Consider the following 22,649-nt stretch of genomic DNA (forward strand, 5'->3'; position numbering starts at 1 on the left):
CTTATTAAGTTGACTTTGCAGAATGCCCACTTTAGTTATGGTTATGAGTTTTTTTATTTTTTGATAATTCAATAATTACAATATTGCTGCTATTGCATTTGAACCATAAATATTTTCATTAAAATACTGTTTTAACTACTCTGGCATTATGCTCTTTGTTTTTATGTTTGAACAATGATGTTCTTACTTATTATGCGTGCCAAAGGGTGATCATTATGTTTGTGATTGCAATAAAGTACACTATCTCTATTTGTCTATGTAGGACAGAGAGAGAATCATGATAATAATGATTATTGTAAAGCTTTTTTATATTTGACTTGAAAATAATAAGAATGGACACGGCATCAAGATAAATTTTGAAAATAAATCCCACCAAGCAAAGTGCGAAGCGAAAGGTAGGAAAGATAGGGTAAATTTTATTTTTATTTTTTTCGTGCATGCTTGCAAATGATTGGTGACCAATTGACAAATAATTATTAATGACAAATAAAATAAGCTTTTAAGATTTAAAAGGAAAAAATTAAGAATGTGAGGAGTCCGCATCTTCTTCTTTTTTTTAAAATATATTTAAGAAGAAAGACCTTGAATTTGATTAATGGAGGCTAATAAAAGGAACAAATTAAGAATGTGAGGAGTCCGCATCTTGAAGGGCCATATAACATGAAATCCGGTTCATCAAAATCTAGATTCCAATTTTTTTTCCTCTCTCAAAGTGAATTTGTATGTTGAACATTTGGATTCCAAATTTCTTTTCCTCCAAAATAAATTGGGATGTTAAATATTGAATTCTCTCTCTCTCTCTCTCTCTCTCTCTCTCTCTCTCTCTAAAAACTAAAACATTAAAACAATAGTTATGTTAGTTAATGATTTCTTAATTATGAAAACACAGAAAATTTAAGTGAAGATTGCATATCCTTTCATTTTCTTCACTTCAAAAAAAATTCTGGATATTTTTTATTTAAAAAAAAGAGTAAACTACTTATTTCGTTCCTAACTTTTCAATTATGTCAATTTGGTCCCTAACCTTTTAGTGTCATGTTAATTTAGTCTATGTCGTTATCTCTTGGATAAAAATTACTGACATGGCTAACCGCTAAAATAAAAAATTAATTTCAGTTAATGTGGCAATAAACTTTTTTTTTTTTTTGTCTATTTGCTACGTCAACAATTTATATCCAAAAGATAATGATAATGACTAAATTGACATGACACTAAAAGTTTAGAGACCAAATGGACAAGGTTGAAAGGTTAGGGTCTAAATTGAAATTTGGTAAAAAATAAAAATCAAATATGTAGTTTATCCTAAAAAAAAAATGGAATCTAGATGCTCAACATCTGGATTTGCTTTGGGAGAAGAAAAAAAAGAAAAGAAAAAGAAATATAGATGATAATCATTTGGAATCTGGATTTGCCTTGGGTGATTTTTTTTTTTTTTTAAATAATTTGAATTCGGTTCTTCAAGACGTGGATTCCTCACGTTCCTAATTTGTTTGCTTCAAACCCCAAAATTTTATTCATATATTTTGTCATAAACAATTATTTTCCAATTACCTCTTTGTAGGGGGTTTCATTCAAGTCCAAGTTTTCCTATTTTTCTCTTTGAAAAATTAGATAATACAGTATTATTGAGTCACATCAGTTTTGGATGGACAATTGGCAAATTAATGCTAATAACCAAATAATCTAAACTTTTGGGGTTGCAATGGATCAAACTATACAAGAAGATCTGAATTCAAATTTTATTATCTTATCTTTTGTCCAAAAAGTGAACATCCAAAGTCCACTTTTTCTCTCCAAAAAAAGTGGAAAAAGATGTTGATCATTTGGATTCCATTTTTTTTTTTATATATAATTTTTGTTCTCTCTCCTCCAATTTCTTTCTCTCATGAAAAGAGATAGCAGGAATGAGAGGGAGATCAAATGAAATAGAAAGATTTTGGATTCCCTTCAGGAGGATAAAAAAATGTTATAAAATTTGAATATGTATGTTGATTCCACTTTTGTGGAGTGAAAAAAAAAAAAAAAAAAAAAAGTGGAATACAGATGTCGAGGGGTGTTTGGTTTGTGTTTTTAAACAATAATTTTCAATTTTTAAACAACATTACATGTATTTTCACAAACTTTTTCACCAACACGTATTTCCACAAATGGGACTTATATTATAATTTGTTTCATGCAACCCCCAAAGCTTAATTTATTAGGCAATTGACAAATTATTGTTAAGGGAAAATAAATTCAGGTTTTGGGTTTTGATAGAAGTTGAATAATATACGCTAGAATTTGAACTTGTGGCATTTGCTTCAAGAAAATTATTGCTCTTTACTCTTTACTATTGGACTGAGATACTACTTTGATTTTTGTGTAAGCGAGATTTGAATTTAAATTCTTGGCGAAATTACACTATTGGTCTTGAAAATTTGCCCATTAAGTGCTAATGGTCCTTCAAGTTTAAAATGAGCACAATTAATCCTTCTATTAATAGTGGTTAGTTTTAATGCTTACATGTCTAACAGAATTATGATATGACAAATTTTAGGTGACATGACATTAAATTTTATATTAAAAAATAAAAACACAAAATTTGACTCACTAAAAAATCAATCTAACCATTAGAATCTAACCCATTTCAGGTGGATCCATTTCAAATCGGGTATTCCCAATTTGAAATCACATTGTACTAATCTAGAGAGGGAGAGATACAGAGAGATAAATAACGGCGCTATTGTTCACCTCTGGCATCACCATTCTTCTCCCTCGTGATCCATTCCTCTCATTACTAGAATATTGGAACTTGATGACATTACAAGTTAATTTTCAATTAAAAAATTCAAGAGTTTTAAGTGGATCTTTTACACTTTTTTATTTCGTTGGGTAATTGTTTATTGCGGGGGATAGAACCCTTGCGCTAAGGGTTACAAGGAGAACCGGGTAACACTAGGCTACAAGGCCCGATGATAAGAGATCTTTTACACTTGATGCCAATTATGGAATGAGACCTAGTTAGCCATACAAACTTAACTTTACTATACTCTCCCTAACCAATGTAGTTCATTTTCCATCGTCTCTTCTCAGAAACCCCACAACATCGTCAAAACCAAAGCAAAAGTTATGGCTCAGTCAACCTTGATTTGGGTTGCTTTGACTCTATTGCTGGTGTCTTCGACTCTGGGCAACTCAAACGTGCCATTCATCATGGCCCACAAAAATTTAAAAGGCACAAATCACAACACCACAATTTGGCGGTGCTGCTAGGGTGGATGGGTTTTCGGGTCACCTAAAATGGGTTAGGCTCACCGTTAATGATTGGATAGGTTTTTTAATGAGTTAGATTTGCTAATTTCTTTTAATATTAAATTTAATGTCATGTCACTAAAAATTTGCCCCATCATAATTATGTTAGACACATAAGCATTAAAATTAAGTTATTAATAGAATGACTAATTGCACTCATTTTTTTAAACTTGAGGGACCAATAACACTTAGTGGGCAAATTTGAGGAGTCAATAGTGTAGTTTCGTCTAAATTCTTTATTCAACAACAAAAAATTTACCAAATTTACCAAATAAATTAACTAAAACCCACCCATCTCACAAGGGATTAAACTAATTTTATACTTTTATTTTGTCTACAAAAATAAAAAAAGAAATCCAATTGACTGTAACTGCTACCTTTACAAATCAATTAATAATGGGTGGTAACATATATCTGACAATATTTTATATATGTATGGGATATATAGTCCTGCATGAATGTCATCAAGATCTCAATGTTCTTCATTAATAACGTCCAGGAAGGATGACTACGAAGGTAACACTGATTGCATAGAGAAGAATCAACAGCCCAGTGAAGTTCACTATGTATCTTTCAGAAAAGGAACTGACTGTCTGAGAAAACCCAGACAACCCTATTTCAGCATTTACCATTGCAAAGAAGAAGATCACCATTCCAACAAATATATGCCATGGAAGAAGTGTTGCTCTTGCTGTCCATTCTGCACCCGGGAAGAAATAGGCAAGGAAACCTAACACAAACTGAAGAACAAGAGTAGCAGCTAGTAGGTTATTTGGTTAAATCCCGAACATAAATAATTCCAATATATGTAGAAATGAAATGACCAATAAGTTTCTTTTTTTTTTACTAATTGTGTAACTTATTTTGTTGCCAAGTATTGAAATGTATGACCAAAAAAATAAAAGAATAAAAAGTTTTTTCCCCCCCAGATTACTGACATTAATTTGTACAAATTTGATTGATTTTCTATTATTCACAAGTCACAATTTTAAAGATAGAAAGGTGTCTATAGCCGTCAACGTGGGAGGGAGATCACTCCAACACATTCCAGTGTTAGTTAACGGCCCATCATTGGCAGTACTTACTTCTAGTTCTAGCGATAGTTTGGTTTCACTCTCTAAAGCTCAAAATACAATTTTGTAAATGTATTCGTTTCACGTTTGGTAGGTCTTACGAAATCGCATTTCTTGGCCATTATTGTATTTTGTACAATAACGCGTTGCACCCTTTTGTAAAATGCAACTATAAAAGCAAGTTTTCATAACACACAAAAACATAAAGCTGAACCAAACTTAACTCTTAATCCAATCGAAAACATCACACCCGCATAAAATGTCTAGAAATCTATTGGATGAAACTAGGGGTTTTTATATGTGTTGTGTTATAGGATTGTTTTTCAACCCGTACCGACTCTGCCGGGCTAAGATATTCTCAATCTAAAACTAATCCAACCTCACATAGTCGGTGGATTGTGCATGCATGTTTTATGCCTTGACAAAAATTGGGCTTTCATAAATTATGTAAACACGTTTTTCAATAAATTATTATGAAGTGTTACGTTCACAATATTTTCATAATAAATCATAAGTGGTAAGTTTTATTGGTTATAAATTTCAACTCAACCTCACATGGTCAGTGGGTTGTGCACGTATGTTTTATGCTTTGAAAAAATTTGGGCTTTCATAAATTATGTAAACACTTTATTCAATAAAGTATTGAGAAGTGTTACGTTCATAACATTTTTACAACAAATCATAGGTGATAAATTATCATTAGTTCTAAATTTCAACCCAACCCGCATGGTTGGTGGGTTGTTTTTGCATGTTTTATGCCTTTAAAAAAAAAAAATAGACTTTCATAAATTATGTAAACACTTTTTTCAATAAATTATTGAAAAATGTTACGTCCACAATAATTTCACAACAATCATAAGCGGTAAGTTATAATTATTTATAAATTTCAACCCAACCCATCAATCCATGAAAATGAACCCGAAGCGTCAGGTTGGGTTGATTTCGTTAGGTTTGATGCTCACCCTGAGATGAAACAAAATATTGACAGCTCTTGAAACCTCCACTAAAAACATAATAGGGAATGTTCCTCACTAGAACAGTGTGGAATGTGGACCAACCGCTAATCATGGTACACATATTTTAAGTAGAAGTGTTACCTGCAAGCCATACAAAGATACGGTGGTAATGCCCAGCCAGGAATGCAAGGTTAGAAAATTCTGGGCTCCTTCCTCTTTTTTATATTTGAAAATCACATAAATTCCCAAAATTCCAGAGAGAAAAGCCGTCAGGTGTAAAACCAAATGAACCCCTTTACGCGTCTTTCTTTTCGCAGGGATTGACTTGTATGCCATGATAGCTGTTTAATCAATCAATATATTTGATTAGTGAAAATATACATAGTGATTTCTTAAATAAAAATAAATAAATAAATAAAACAAAACAAACACTTTTTTTCTTTTTTTTAATGTTGAAGTGACATGTCTAAAAGGGCTGCTTTTTTCTTCCTCATTATCTTGCAAAAGTCTGCATTTGGGGTTTCTTTTAAGATACAACTATACAATTTTCTACTTTCAACAAAAAAGCAGATCAAAAAATAGGTCAATCCAAATACATGTACTTACTTGGAGAGGAAGCTCTATTATCACTCAATAAAAGAGAATGGAGATGTGGGTGATAGTTTATTTAATTGGTAAAGTATTTTAATATCATTATACCAAAAATTTAGAATTGAATTCCACTCACTCTATACATTGAGGAATTTAAGAATTAAGCTATACTCATTTTGTAGTCTACCAATTGGATAATAAAAAAAATAAAAAATAAAAAATAAAAAACCAAGAGGCTTATAGTTCAATGGCAATGCCTAGCATTCTTATGAGGAACTAGAATTTAAATTCCATTTTCCAATTGTTGTAACAATTTTCCAGTAAAAAAAATTCCAAAAAAAAAAAAAGGTATCACTTCTCTTTCCATCTATTTCTCTTGAGAAAAGCTCTATAATCATATTCGTACCTCAATGATCAAGTAAAGCTCACAAACCACTTTACGGAAAGTAGCTTTATACAAACTTCCATGGTACATTTCATTCAAAAAAAAAAAAAAAAAACTTCCACAGTACATCATACTGATTGAGAAGATTGGCTCATTAATATTTAGATTGGAGTACAAATTTCTACAATAATTGATATACTTCAACAAAAGGAAAAGGGGTTTGAGAAAATATCACACAAGAATAAGCTTTTGAATTCACGGGCTTCCTTAATAGATGTCAAAATAACTTTTCCCTACTTTTTCTAGATAAAAAAAATAAAATAAAAATTACTTTTCTTACCTTGTCCTCCAATTACAATAAGCCCTATCACCATTAGGAAAGGATGTAGCTGTATATAAGGAGAGGAAAACAAAACCTTTAGATCAAATATTGAGAACACATCCTAAAGGGTATGTAACATAATTCATTAAATGCCATGTCTCATGAAAAAGAGATCATATATAAGTCCTCAATCCTAGTATCTCTCTCCTCTTTCTTTTGGATTGCTCATTCACTTATTTTAAAAAGAAAAATCAAATCAAATATAAGAGAGAGACGAGAATCAAGATATATATGTGGTGCATTTTAAGAACTTACGTTGAAAAGCTTTGATCTCTCATCGGATTTGAAAGAAAATCCTTTCTGAAAATGAAGGAGCCAAACAAGCACTAGAGTTATCACTGCTATGGTTATCAATTGTGCAAATATCACAAACGGGGTTGCCGAGACTCTGTAGCTACGAGGTGCCATTGCTAATTGCACCAATCTCTTGTGTATGAGTGTCTAATTGTAGTAATAGACAGAAAGGGAGAGAGAGGGAGGAGGAGAGATCTATCTCAGTTCCATTTTTTTTATAATATAGGTAGCTAAGTCTTAGGATTCATAAGTAGACCCAATTGTTTACATTAAAAGGATGTAATTATATTCTATGATCCATGCCTCGAAATATTTTATCAAGCACAAAGAAAGCATTTTGTTGGGTTGAGAGAGATACCAAGAAGTATGAAATTTGAAGAACCGTCTAGCCGGCAATTCCAAGGGAGGAAATTCCTATGACATAGAAGAACTTTGGGATTTTTTAATTTTTATTATTATTAGAAGGTTCGCAAGTTTGTTGAGGAGTCGCTTTCTCTTCACAGCCAAAACCAAGTAATTTGTCACAAGAAATTCCTAATAGGTTAGATTTTGGTTAAACGTGTACGTTAATTACTAGCGAAATTTGAGGGTGGGCAAAATTCCTAATATCTTAGTTTTTTGAAATGTAAAATATCTTAGTTAAGTATGTATAAATAGCAATAAAATAAACTTAAGTATTTGTGCTTATACATATAAAAGGGTAAAGTAGCTAATTAAGTTTTGACACCCTAAATCTTAATAAAAATTTATTTATCTATAAATAAAATTATTTTTATAGTATATAATTTTTACATGAAAACAAGATTATTTATATATTTTTTAAATTATATATCTAAAAACAAAATTACTTTTACAATACATGAATTTTACATTTTTTTTTAAGAGAAAGAGTTTCAACTTATGATGTCCGCTCTTGATGGTAGCTCTTTATTATCAAATCAAGATACCAATTGATTTTTGGTATAAACGGGGATTGAATTTCAGATCTTTTATTCAACCATCAAAGATTTTAGCAGTTGAACTAACTGAAACCCACACATGAAAGTATAACATTATTTATATTCATTTTAATAGAGTTATAATCCCATTAGTGATAAATTGTATGTAAAAACTACTTATATTAATTTTATATTTATAAAATTATAATGAACATGTGGTTTTCTCTCAAATAATAATGGGAAAAAAGTGTTTTCGTTCTTACCCTTTATAATTTGTATTTTAAATAAAAATGCTTAAATTTTTTCTTATAATTTATTTTTGTACTTGTTTTGTACCTAAATACCTAGATAATTGTTGATTAAAAATAGTTTAAAAATGTAAAATGTTTTTATGAATATTGGAACAATATGTCAAATTTAATAAATATGTTTTTACAGTACAATATGTCAAACTTAATAAATATATTTTTATATTATACAAATTGAGTTATAAAGTATTTTGATTCAAATTTTAAATTATTTTATATAGTACTCTTTAGACTTTAATTCTATTATACTTACAAGGAATATAAGATATAGTAATGTTACTAGAAAAAAAAATATATACTTTAAGATTGTCCAAGCCACCCACCCACCCACCCACTTGCCTAGACATGTTTTCCCCACCCCCCCGATTTGATGACTTTAGTGATCAATGGCGGATCTTTGCCTTCAAAGATCGCCTCTAGCAAGTCTCTTCCTCTAAGACTCATCTTGACCTAATTAGAATGTGAAAACTCTTAAATCTGATGAGTTCTACTAAGTCTAGTGACGTTTCCAATGAAATCCGACAAAGATCTACCAATTGCAGCAACAAACCCAATCAACTTTGGTAGAAATTCCACCATATCTAACAAGATCTCCGCTCCATCACTAGATTTGGTGAGATCTCACCAGATCTGGTGAGATTTCTGTTGTTGCTCTGCTTCTCTCTGCCATTACCGGTTTCACACAAATCCGATTGCAACCAACGAGAATTCAATCCGACCTCCCTTACTAGTCAATGGTGGGTCTAGTTCTCTGCTGGCTAAATGGGATCATATTGGGTGTGGGTTGAGCATAAACCTAATTCGAACCAATCCATGGAAACCCATACTTTGAACTAATGGAATTGATTTTAAGAAAATCTATAGACACAAATAATTTCACACTCGACTAATGTAGTAGATTGTTAGTGATAGATAAAAATATGATGTTAGTTGTGGGTCTAAAAATAAGAAATAATAAAATTTTGTTAACACAACTATTGCGGAAAATAATGAAATATAGTAATTTTTTTTCTCTTTTCTCTGTGTAACATTACTCATTGATTTTTCCTAGGACTTGTGTCTCTAAAACCAAAATTCTCTTAGGACTTTGGTAATTCTTTTAAAACTTCCTAAATATTATTTAGAAATTGATATTTACAGTTGCTTATTAATGTTAATTACTTGGGTTCTCAGTTTTCTTGCCTACTTTCAAGCTTGCCTCTTCGGTTTTTCACCTGCTAAGGATCGAAGGTTTTGGCGTGGAGAGTTAAGAGAGTTACGAGGGAAAGTTGGTTCTTGATACTATGAAATATTATATTCATTAAATAAGAATATAAACTTCCATTCAATTACCAACTAATCAGAGTGGCGCAGCGGAAGCGTGGTGGGCCCATAACCCACAGGTCCCAGGATCGAAACCTGGCTCTGATATTTCCAGAGAAAAAAGCTTCCCCACACCCCTCTTTTTTTCCATTTCCAAACTCCAAAAGACCAAATCCAAATCCGAAATTGATTCAAAATTAAAGCCAGCCATCAAACGGTGGATTAAAGCTATCTAACCCCTCTTTGGTTTTTTGAGGGGTTAGTTTGCTGGATTTTACTATTTTTACATCCTATTTTTCAGCTTTAGGAAGTCTTATAAGAAAAATAAAAATGTCATGTTTAAGGAAGGCTAGCTAGCACCATTGACATATATTCAACCAATATGTTGGATCAATATTGACATATAACATATTCTTCTTCTGTTCAACAGACCAGAGTATCAATGTTTTTGAATGTTGCATCAAACCTCAAACATAATTTATTTCCTAATGGGAGGATGTGTTCAACAAGACAAAAGTTTTTCATGGAATTAAAGCACTAAACCAACAATAGATGGTAACATATTCACCGTAATTATTCAATATAATTAATCAGATCGTGGAAGGATCACACTGAGGGTAACGCTGACTGCAAATAGGAAGATTAGAGGCCCGGTAAAGTTCCGAACAAGTGCTTCTTGGTTGCGCTCTAGAGCTAAGGAAATGAATATTTCAACAAATACTGTTTCAGCAGGGCATATTGCCAAGAGGAAGATGACCATGCTGACAAATCCGTGCCATGGAAGGAGCATTGCTCTTGCAAAATTTTCTGCTTTTGGGAAGCGATACTTCAAGAAAGCAAACACCCACTATCAATGAAAGAAAGAAAGAACAAGGATCAGAAAAAGAAACCTAATGAACAATATGTTTGGTTAATCTGGAACAAATATTATTTCGGTAGGAAAAGGTAGTTCAAAATTTTGAAATGTGCACAACTTTTATCATATCAAATGAAGTTGGTAAAATCATAAAATTCTAAACAATGCCTAAAACCAAACACATTAATAGGTTTGTCAAGGAAGCTTTGGTGTACAAGTAAATGAAAAGGGATATACCTGCTGTTAATGGTCATTTTCGCGACAAATTTTATAGTTCGACGGAATTACTAAGCTCAATTGCTTAGCGGGTCCGACTAATGTATTTTATCAGTGTATTCTGCTCTGTTGCGTGGCCCAAGCCCATGCGAATAGTTGGAGAATTGAATAGGAATGGTTTTGGTGGGTGTGGGTTAGTTCCCATTGGATATTTTACATAGGCCCAGCCTGTGTGTGCCACGAAATGGGCTAGGGACACTGGGGGCATCTAGGGCCCATCAAGGAGGTCCAATGTCAGAAATTTCCACCCCAAATTTGACTCCATGCTCTGTGTGACTGTGCCCCTGATTTTCAGCCCAGCTCCATTTTCCCACACCAAGGCAGCTGACTCTAAGAAAAAGACTGAGCAGCCTAGCCCACTCAGCCACCTAAATGTAGTCTCCCAAGGCCTACAAAGACCAGAGGCAGCAGCTATAAAGATGAAACAACTTTGTTTTCCAAAATCATGCAAAAAGCAACCAAACCTTTCCCTAAGCATAAAACATAACACACCAAGTCATAAAGATAGCATCTGAAAGGTCCAAGGCCTTCCTCCCACCTAAGAACTGGTCACAAGCATCCCCTAAAGCTTGGTATAAATATCCATCACCAGCCCACAAGAAAGGGGGAGGTTTTTCACACAAAAAACCCAAAAACTTTGACACAAAAAGCCCAGTCAGCTACCTAGTGTAGGGACGATTTTGAAGGGTTGGGGGTGAAAATATTGAGATAGAGGAACTCTCCTTCTCTTGCTCGGGACCTCCTTCAATTTCTTCCTCTGTGTGACTGCGGGCTGAAATTTCTGACTCATGAATATACAGTTTCTGCGTTTTCTTATGTTTTCATTTTTGTGTTGGTTTCTTTTTCCATAAAGCACCATTAGCCTTTGTATACCCCACATTGTGAATTTTGGGCTTGGCTCTCCAAATAACTAACGAATTTGACGAACCCAAGGGGAGTTTTGGGCTCATCTCTGCAATCTTGGCCCTTGTTGCACACAAAAAAAAACGTCCCCGACACCTGCAAACCAAATGAGCAGATGGTAATGATGCCCAGCCAGGAATGTAAGGTGAGCATTTCCTCAACATTAAAGGCATGGTTAAACATGAAAGCCGCATAAACTCCCAAAATTTCAAGCAGAAGAGCTATTAGATGTAGTGTGAGGTGTACAAGTTCCCGTGACGTTCTTCCTGCCTGGACAGTCTTGTTTGCCATAACAGCTGCTTCATATGATTTTAGATTAGTGTGTATTTACTGTTTACATTTTTTCAAAATATAGATTTCCCATGGAAATGAACAGTAGCGGCTTAACATGCAAGTCAGACCACCTGACTTGCAAAGAAATGTACATATACATTTGCCAAAAAAATATTATATGCTAAATTAACCTATTATAACTACCCTAATAAAAATTTTGAACACTCTGACTTGAGAATTACAAAAATTTAGGTTCAACAAAAATAAGAGTAGTGCTATTACATTCACAACATTTTCATAATAATTTCACCACAAATTTAATATGGTAAGCTATTATTGATTCTAATTTGGGCCAAATACTAATATTATTTTCTTACACACTAATAACAGTTTTTTGCATAAGATTTATTATAAAAATGTTGTGGATGTAGTATTACTCCAAAATTAATTATGCCCCCAAACATAATTCTTAATCCTTTTTTTTTAAACTTAAATAACAACAATAAATATTAGCCCAAATAACAACAAACACAAACCAAACAAAAACAATACAAGACCAAACAACATCAAGTGAAAAAATTATTCAACAAAAAACATATTATAAAACAAAAAGATAAAATTTGTAACTTGTTCAACTTATTCAATAAAAAAAATTTCTAATTTCATTTTTCCTTAAAAAATGGTATCAAGAAAAACATTGTGGTAATTTAAATTTCTTAGTGACCACCCTAAATAAAATTCCTACAGCTGCCACTGGAAATGAACCATTTTTTATTAGAGTAAAATTGCATTTGGAGCCATAAAGCTATTCTCAAGATTAAGGGTGTGTTTGGTAAAGTGGATTTTAGGGAGAATGAAAAAATAAAATAAAATAAAATAAAATAAAATAAAATAAAAAATGAGGAAGGAAAACTTTTTGGAGGATGTTTGGTTGGGAGGGGGAGAGGGGAAAAAGATGGTGGAGCTCGGGTGTTTTTTTCTCGGACCCACTAAAAAGTTTTCTCCCCAAAATGGGGAGAAAACTGGGTAGGGGGAAATTTGAGGGATAAATGACAAAATTGCCTATGTGCATCGCACATGGGTTTTATCCAATTGCCCCCACCCCTCCCCTCTTCACCTTTTATTTTAAGCTTTTGCTCTACTAAGCGTTTGCCTCTTCTTTTCTATTATTATTATTTTTATTATTATTATTATTACTTTCTTGGGATGTTGCCTCTTTTCTTTCCCCCTTTTTTCTTTTGATTTTTTGGGGCCTTGGTGTGGTGCTTTTTTTTTTTTTTTCTTTTTTGTTTAACTAGACATGATTTTTTTAATAATAAATTTGGGTGTTTGCTTTTTTCTTTTTTTTTTTCTTGTCACTTTTTTATTTTAATTGAGCATCATTTTTTGACAAGGGTATATGAGTAAATTCATATAAACTAACTTTTTCCAACCCTCCACTTTTTCATTCCCAACCAAACAAAAAAATAGAAAATTAAATCTTTTTTATCCTTTCACTTTTTTATCCCGACCTACTTTCCCAATGAACTAGATAGAAATAGACATGATGCAATCTTACAAATAATAGTAGGAAAACACACTTCATGTGAGGATTTAGGTCCTTGTTGGCAAATTCCCACATTAAAATTTGCTTTAGCAAGGGTTATATTTGTTAATGTATATATTAGTATTATTCCTATGCAATGCACGGCTTGATGAAGATTCATATATAAGCTCAAAATTTTTTAAATAATTAAAACTAAATTATTAAATAAATAGTAATAATAAATTATAAAATAAGTAAATAATTTTAATAAAATAATTACTTTAAGCTTTGATTGTTTAGAATTTAGACTTTGTCATTGTTTGTCTATTTTTATATGTTAAAATTCTCTTTATACTTTGTGTTAATTTCTTAATATGAGATATGGAATAGGTAAAATCATTCCTATTTGGGTTATGTTTAATCTATGCCCTAGCTAGCACAAATAATAATAAACAAAATAGTTCCTCGATACCCATTTTTCCTAGTGATAGTCTGATTGAAAAAATCAACACAATCACAAATTAAATACAATAACCAAAAACTGAAAATCAAAACGTACACAAAAGATTCAAAAATTGAGAATATAAATTAAAAATTAAAAAAAAAAAAAAAAAAAACCTTACATAAAAGAACCAAGAATTAAAATGGGTGTCCATTGTTTTGCTTTTTTAATTATAGAGATGGTTCTTGGTTAAGAGGGCTTGTATAAAAAAAGTCATAACTATATATATATATATATATATAAATATAAAAGTTCTGAAATTTTTTATAATAGATTTTTAGTTAGAGTAGAACTTAAATTTCTAAAACTTAGATGACAAAGCTTTATATAAATTAAATTAATGTTAAATCTTATCCCTTAATCAAGAGCTTTGTAACTTAGTATCCTAATAAAATATTAATTTAATAAGATGCAACTTAAGGGAAAAAATAAAAACAAAAACTTGGGTTGTGTGAGATTTAAGTTTAGAAATTTTTCATAATAGACTTTTAGTTTGAATAGAATTTAAATATGTTTTAAATTATTGTAAAATCGTGCAATTTGAGGGAAAGCCAAAAAAAAAAAAAAAAATACACAAAACAAAACAAAAAAAGTGAGTTGTGCAGGATTTAAATTTAGAAATTTTTGATAATAAACTTCTAGTTTAAGTAGAATTTAAATTTGTTTTAAAATTATTGTTAAATCTTATCACTTAGTCAAAATGTGGGTTTTTTTTTTTTTTTTTTTTTTTTTTTTTTTTATATAGAAAGAAAACGTGGGTTGTTGTGTGTGATTTAAGTTTAGTAATTTTTTTATAATAAACTTTTAGTTTGAATAAAATTTAAATGATAAAGTTTTATCTAAATTAAAACTATTGTTAAATATTATTCCTGAATTGAGAAAATATCAAAACAAAAAATATATAATTAATTTACTAATGAATGAGAGTAACCACTTAACACAACCACAGTTTCTAAGTCTGACTTTTATTACATAGCATACCAGTCGCTAATCCATGTGATGCACGGGATAGTTAAAACCAAAAACCCCCGTAGATGATAGGAATAAAGTTGAGAATAATAATGTGTTAACAGAGTAATAAATTGGATTACTTGAGAAAAAAAAATTCCAAAATGAAAATCTAAAAAAGAAAAAGAGAGGTACATATATATCAAAATTAATGCAGGGAGGACTCCCTGTTGCTTTTACGAGAAGACACCTATGTTTCCTGAAAACCAAAAAAGAAAGAAATTTTTAAAATAAAGAAAGCACGGTAAACAAATTGGAAGCAAAAATTTTTAAAAAGAAAATGTTGAATTTGGTTTAGGGATGGTTCTAGGGTTTTTATTGTGTTTGGTTTTGGAGACATAAAGGAAACCAAAGTGAATCTGCATATGAAGTGGCACATAACTATGACCCATGAAATCCGAAGGCAACACTCTGCATAGTAGCACAGGCCTTAATGGAACATTATCCCCTCTGTAATAGCTCTAATATCTTGGTTTTGAAAACTAACCAAATAAACAAAGTATATATATTAAACCACATATATGTTAATGATAGATTAGTGGTGAAGTATGTTTGGTATTTCATAGCAAAAGTGACTATCAACAGGATTTCAAATCTTCAAATACAAATAAACTAACAAAAGAAATCCAAAAGATTTTCTTTCCTTCTCTTTCTCTCATTTTGTTATCCACCAATAAGAAGGGAAAAATCATTTTTAATCTATATATGTGTACCAGTACCACTTCTTCATTGAAGAATTTTATCAGTCATGTTATAAACTTATAGACAAACCTACCCCCAATAAAATTCATGAACATTGCTAAAATCAAGGCAATAAACTCTAATATGAAAGAGCTGAAAAACCCATAAAAAAAAAAAAAAAAAAAAAAAAAAACTACCCATCCTCCTTTCACACCCTTCAAAAGGTGGGAATTTTTTTATTTTATATATATATATATATATATATATATAAATAAACTATCAAAATTCATATTTACCACTACAATTCAAATACAACCTAAAAAGAGAAAGAAGTTGCCCATATAGACTAACAGCATGAGAGTCTACTTACACACATTTTATCAAACACTTGGTGCATATGTTTGTTGGAATCCCAAATGATAACATAATAGCAATGAAAAGAGCATGCTTTTGAAGAGAGACCAATCCCAATTTGCCAAAACATTTATTTTGACAACAGAAAAAAGAAAACAGAACTACAGAAAGATTGAAACCTAGTGAAAATTAGCAGACAAACTGAGAAGGTTGAAGAAAGACAAAAACAAAAACTTAAATTTAGAGAAAAGATAGAGGAAAACCAAGAGTATCTCAAAAAACAGAACCAAGATCATTGAGAAACATGGAAGACCGAATGGTGGGAGCTATGGCTTGTGAGAAAGGTCCAATTCGCAAGGGTGACCAAGTATTCAATTTTTATGCGTGTGGTCGTGCGGATCTCAAGTTTTTAGTTTGGGGTTTTTTCAGAAATAAAGTATCAAAACATGTAGTCAGGTTTTCTTTTCTTTTTTGGTCAAAAGGAAATTATGTAGTCAGGTTTTCAAAGGTGAACCTTGTTGTTTTTATTCAACAAATTAAATAATTTTAAAAAATTAAAATAAGGTGTAAATTTGTGTAGGCTGCAAAGCTGAGATGACACACTCTTAAAAAGTCAACAAATAGTTGAAGGCTTTGATTTATAGTATATATAGATATATAGATGATTTACTATACACGTACATGCCTAGCGCATTAGACTCTCAGTGGGCTACGCATGTACATGTATGGTAAATATATATTAACAATATTAATTGCAAATTAGTTAAAATAGGTTATGAGATTATTGTTTGAAGGCTACGGGATTGTGATTCTGTGAAGACTTGCTTGACCAACTTCAAGCCCTGCTCAAGCGATCATTAAAATTAGGAAAAGATTAATTACCATAAATCGAATGAAGTTATGAAATTTTCAATCCTAATTCTTCTTCAACGCCTATTAAAAGTAAACCTATACCTATCTATAAATACCCTTCCATGCACAATTTTCAGGGTGAGAGGCACTTCTTGTACTATTGTTGAGAGAGCCTTAATCGAAAAATCCTCTCTTTCGTGTTTCATTTTGTGAGTTGTTACTAAGTGAGTGTCATGTTTTTCATTTTAAAGTACAAAACTTCTTAACCTCTACTAATGAGTCCATTGGTGTATCAAGTTTTGGGTTGATGTAAACAATTTCGTTCTTGTTCGAAATTGAGACAACCCAAATTCAATGTGAGATCTGTCTAACCAGTTATGTCAGCCATGTCATTGCTGACAATTAATATGTTGTGTTGTTTATATTATTTTAATAAGTTGCATGTAAAAAATAGAATATTTAATGTAGAGTATATTATAAAATGAACTATTAAAATAAATAAATTAGCATTTCCCTCTCCCGTGTGTATGTGTGTGTGTGTTTGTTTCTCAAAATAATAAAATAAAATAAATTAGCTTTTTGAAGTGCTAAAAATTAAATTTGTTAGCATATTTGATGTGAATAATGTATAAAATCTAAGTGACTGTATCTAAATTTTATTATTTGAAAATTAAAGTAGATTCAATTGAAAATGGGTTAAGAAAGCTTGAAACTTCCCAGAAAGCTCACTAAAGTCTTTGTGACAATTTTAACTTCATAGAAGGTATACAAATTTTATCATACTTTCAAAACTCATAGTTTGGGCTTATTTTGACAGATTTTCAGGTTGTAGAAGAAAAATAATTTTCTAAAATATTATTCTAAAAAAGGAAAGAAAAGAAATTAAAAATTTTGTTGATAATTTTTTGGCTAAAATGCAAAACTTATCCTTTTTATTTCACCAAATTTACTTTAGTCATCTAACTTTGCTTTCATACATTTTAGTCTTCTAAGTTTCAAATTTATTCAATTAAAACTTTTCCATCAAATTTTGTTATATGTTGTGGTTAATTTTATAATTTTTTTTTTATTTTTCTTCAAATTTTTTAAATTAAAAAAATTCAATTAATGATTGAAAAGTATTTTCCAATTTTTTTTTCAAAAAATTTTAACAAAAATTGACGGAAATGTCTTAATTGAATAAATCTGAAATTTAAAGGATTGAAATGAATAAAAGCAAAATTAAAAAACTAAATGAATTCTGAAGAAACTGAGAAGGTGGGTTTTGCATTTTATCCTAATTTTTTTTTTATTGAGATGTCAAAATCTTTTTCCTCCCATCTTTTTTTGCACAATAATTAAAAAAAAAAAAAAAAATTGATTACCTTCTCCAATTAAAACAAGGCCAATTATAGTTAGAAGTACATGCACCTGCAGTAAATGGAAGGAAAAGGAAAATGAAGTCTAGCAAATTTTCAGCAAGATATTAATAATTTCATCGAATATATATACGTGCATACAAGAATTGTTTACGAACTGACATTGAGTATCATCCACTTGCTGTCGGATTTGAAATCGATGCTTTGTCGTCGAAAGTGTAGGATCCAAACAAGAGCTAGGATTGTCACTGCTTGGCTAGCACATGAGCAAATATTGTGACTGGGTTTGCTGAGACTTGGTAGCTACGACTTGTAGTTGCCATTGCACCTATCTGAATCTCTAAGTTTGTGTCTTGATGGAGAGAAGTGAGACACTTGTAAATTTAGTCTCAACAAGAGACCTCATTGCTTTCATAAATGGGTGTAATATTGTATGATTCAATGCCACGAATAGGTGTTAGCTCCAACTGAAAATCGATCTTACACTAATGTTGTCTTGCAGTGTTTTCGAAAGTACATTATACAAAGCAAATGTGCCTTTTCGTTTTACCAGATCTTTCAAAACCAATTGTATATTCATTGATTGCACCGCGTGGAATAGGTGTTCCAATGTCCAATCCAATATAAAATTTGACTATTAAAACATATATTTCCATTGATTCGTTTTCAATATCAATACACCACTTCCTCACCAACCAATACAAGGCACCAACTTTGCCAAATGCCACAACTTTTAGCCATAGGGTGACCATACTCTTGGCCAAAAAATTGTTTAGCAAAGCCAAGTTTTTGTATAAGTCTAACGAAATACAACTTTTTATTTTTATTTTTATGTCAAGTAAATCCCAGATGCACAAACCACCTGCTTAGACCCGTGTATTGGATGAGTTTGAATGAATTCAGAGTTAGGGTTTTTTTTTTTGAATCTGGAACGTTTGGATTTATAACTCATAATGCGCCCATGACCACCGAATCAATTTCTTCTCTTTTCTTTTCTTTTTTAATTTTAATTTTATTTTTATTTTTATATATAGAAATTTTAAGAATAAAGCAATTTGGAAATTAAATTATTGCATTTTTTTGAAACTTTCTAACATTTAATAATAATGAGAAGAATGAGTGATTGATATAATATAATTAAGCACATACCCATTAGATTTAGGTCTTTTGAGTTAAAGTGTGTCTCTATATGTTTTATTAATTATTTAAGAAAATTCTTCAAGGTGTTTATCTCCAGAACATATATATTATATGTGAGATTATTGTCAATAGGTATCTATATATAATGGTTTCTTGTAACTTTTAAAATTTTATTAAGCTCTTAATTAAAACATTCTTTCACGATTATAAGAATCTTATAATTTTACATTTTTAAGATAGTGAGAATCTTTAATTTTTTTTTTTTTTTTGGTTGAAAATATATAAGTGAATAAACAAAATCTTCTAAAATAATTATTTAATCCAAATTATAAATAACAACCAGAACACAATATTAGGAACGATTTCACAAAGTTATAGAATTATGTGAATGCATTATTCTTATAGGTTGATTTATGCTACCTAGAGTAAAACACGACATGAACGGTTCTCAAGTCAAACAACTCCCCAAGATCAAACTATTGTGTTTGACTCACTTCCTTACACAAAAATCAAGAACAACCTTCTAACAAATGCCTTTCCTTTTAATTGATCAAGAAAATATTTTGAGGTAGAGAGAAATATGTGGGAGAGAGCAAGAACACTTGAGGAAGATAAACCATACTCGGGTCATTTGATCGAGAAAGCAATAATAGAAATAATGGAAAAAAATGTTATGATGGTGTGTTAAATAAACCTCTAACTTGTCAGAAAATAATAGAATAGTATACTAGCTTAGAAGAGAACCTAAGGACCAATGAGCAAAAATAAACGATCACAAACGGATATAAAAGCCCACAAACTGGTGGATTGCACATTTGTGATATAGATAATGACCATGCCTACATTGGCCCCATATCCTAAGATATCAAAGGGAGTCCACAATAGTTTATAAACACAAATAAGAACACGATTATCAAAAGAAAAAAACACTAATAAGAACACACTCATAACCAATGTGGGACTCACAACAAGGTTCAAGTGTTTGAAACCCAACCACATCAACAATGTCCACATTTTATAAACACCAATTAGGAAAGGAAAGTAACTTAAGAAAGCATGCATCACTTTGGTACCAAAAGTTTTAATCATAGCTAGGATAAATACGTAGATTAAAATAAACAAGTGAGTCCTCATTTATCCAATTAATGCCCACAAAAATTTTGGAGATTTAAAGGATGTTGATGGAATTCATGATCTTGTAGCCTAAAAGACCCTAATAGTTTGCCAAATAGCTTAAAATTGGACATATTTTGTTTAAATACCAATTAAATAATATTTTTTTAATTGAATTATATTCTTCTTGCTTTGTAAGATGCAAAATTAAAAATTAAAAGAAATTCTATCTATAAATTATAATAACTAGATTTAAAAAAATAATATATAGAGCAATAGCAATTGATTTATAAAATGTACTATTATAACCTCACAAAATCATAAATTTATTTAATAGTCTCAACTTGTATAAATAAAGATGGATTTATTAAATTCCTCAATGAGTTAGATAAAAGAACACAATATGACTAAAAGAAACGCTATTTGGTTAAGCAATCAAATAATACAGCAAAAGAAAATTAGTTAAATATTTTTTGATGTTTTCTTTTTCACAAAACTTAATTTTGTTGTTAATCAAATAAACCAATAAATTCAAACAATAAAATTTTATTTTAAAAAATAAAAATGGAGTGGATGGTGGGCCACCTATAGCCTCTTCTTTTTAATTAATTAATTTATATATAAACATGTACTACAGTACTATATAGTATATGTTTCCAAGTACTACAACTTTTCGTTTATATTTGTTGGAGAAAACAATCCATGAGCACAACCCAAGAAGAGAAATTTTTATAAAGGTTTTTTTTTTTTTTTTTTTTTTTTTGTGAGAAAGAAGACGTTCATTAAATAAAATCAAAGCGCGTCCAAATCAGCCCGAACAAAAGGTAAGTTGCGAGATGGGACATCCTCCATCCACATGGTACAATTTGGTGTGTTCAAAGCTAGCCTAACTAAATTATGAGCAATTTTGTTGCCATCTCTCCTAATGTGAGAGTATAACAATTCTGAAAACAAACCCGAACATAAAGAGACATCATTTATCAGTGGTGCAAAGGGAATTAATCCATTGCCGTTGTTCCTCAAAGCCTACTATCACTTTTGAATCACCCTCCACAATAGCACAATCCACTCCAATCTCACTGCCAAACTCCACTGTTCTGCACGCAACAATTGCTTCCACTTCCACGGGCTGGTATGCCTGCTCCAATTGCTGAATTAAGGATGTCATTACCTCACCATTGCAGTCATGAACAACCACTCCAACCCCTACTTTGTTGTCTGCATTTGAGATCGCTCCATCATAATTTATCTTGTATTTGTTCAGTGGTGTTGTTGTCCATTTTGGCTTGGGCTGTGGTGTGATCGGGTTGTGTTATGAATAATACAAATTTTATTATATAAAACTTATAAATCAGTGTGTTACTAATAACAATAAAATAACTTAAATATGAATTTATTAGATGATTGAAGTTCATCAATCCCATTCATTGCCATGTCAATTTTTATGTTTAAGTGTTTCATACAGTAAAATTTGTAATAAATTTATTTTCTTCTTTCTTCTTTCTGTTTTCTTTTTTCTTTTTCTTTTTTTAAATAAAAAAATATTTTTAATCTATAGACTAATATTTGGAGTTCAATTGGTTAAAATTTGAAGGTATTTTTTTTACTTGGGGTCTTATGCAATTACCTAATTGGCCTAATGGGTGGGCCAACTCTGATCCCATCCAAAGTTTATTTTGTGTAAATATGGGAATTATTGGGGAAGCATCCGACGAAGAGAGGAAAAGGAATATGTGTCATGAACCCTAATCTGTGAAGTACAGAAAAACATGAGCCGCAAATTAAGCCCACCTCATGAAGTGAGATCCTTGGGGCACAAGTCCCATATGGGTAGAAAAAATTAAAGTTGCAAGGCGCAATACATGAAGTGAAGTAACTTGGACTCCATGACCATGAGAGGTCCCTACGTAGGGAAAAGCAGGTTCTAGCCAACAGGACAGAGCCACTCATTGGAAAAGTAAGTACTAGCCAACAAGGATAGAGCCACTCATTCGCTAGTCCTAATTTTAGTAATTTTTGTTCTATAAAATTACACTTTGTCCCCCATAACAATACCATTGATTTCTTTAAGAGTAATCAAAAAAAAAAAAAAAAAAAAATACTATAACCACAAACTTTTCTACAAAATTTTTAAAAAACTATTGAGGTAGCAAATTCTTATTGGTTCACATCTGTGCCTACTATTTACATTATTTTTTTACTTATCAATAACCACTCACCACATTAGCTATTTATAAATAATAATAAAATTTGTAACTCTAGCATATTTCTTGTTTTAAAGGCCATAA

General features: G+C 30.9%; 1 protein-coding gene and 1 non-coding gene across 2 annotated transcripts; one reads left to right on the forward strand and one right to left on the reverse strand.

Moving 5' to 3' along the window:
- Positions 1-3,585: 3,585 nt before the first annotated feature.
- Positions 3,586-7,380, reverse strand: LOC126717780 (probable ascorbate-specific transmembrane electron transporter 1). The gene is made up of 4 exons (XM_050419670.1): positions 6,934-7,380; positions 6,637-6,685; positions 5,462-5,661; positions 3,586-4,031 (listed from the first exon to the last, which is right to left on the reverse strand). Exons 1-4 carry the CDS (start codon positions 7,084-7,086, stop codon positions 3,777-3,779), a joined length of 657 nt encoding a protein of 218 aa, XP_050275627.1. The 5' UTR covers positions 7,087-7,380; the 3' UTR covers positions 3,586-3,776.
- A 2,176-nt stretch (positions 7,381-9,556) lies between these two features.
- Positions 9,557-9,628, forward strand: TRNAM-CAU (transfer RNA methionine (anticodon CAU)). The gene has a single exon. It is a non-coding gene; the product is annotated as a tRNA-Met (tRNA).
- The last annotated feature ends 13,021 nt before the right edge of the window (positions 9,629-22,649 follow it).

This window comes from Quercus robur, chromosome 3, assembly GCF_932294415.1.
Source record: "Quercus robur chromosome 3, dhQueRobu3.1, whole genome shotgun sequence".
Classification (NCBI taxonomy): domain Eukaryota; kingdom Viridiplantae; phylum Streptophyta; class Magnoliopsida; order Fagales; family Fagaceae; genus Quercus; species Quercus robur.

Bases quoted from the DNA above. Each gene is read 5' to 3' on its own strand.
- LOC126717780 (XM_050419670.1), bottom strand. From the start codon at position 7,086: ATGGCACCTCGTAGCTACAGAGTCTCGGCAACCCCGTTTGTGATATTT. The intron at 5,662-6,636 runs GTAAGAAAAGTA...TTGATTAAACAG, and splicing joins TATTGTAATTGGAGGACAAG to CTATCATGGCATACAAGTCA. The intron at 4,032-5,461 runs GTAACACTTCTA...CTTGTTCTTCAG, and splicing joins TATCTTTGTATGGCTTGCAG to TTTGTGTTAGGTTTCCTTGC.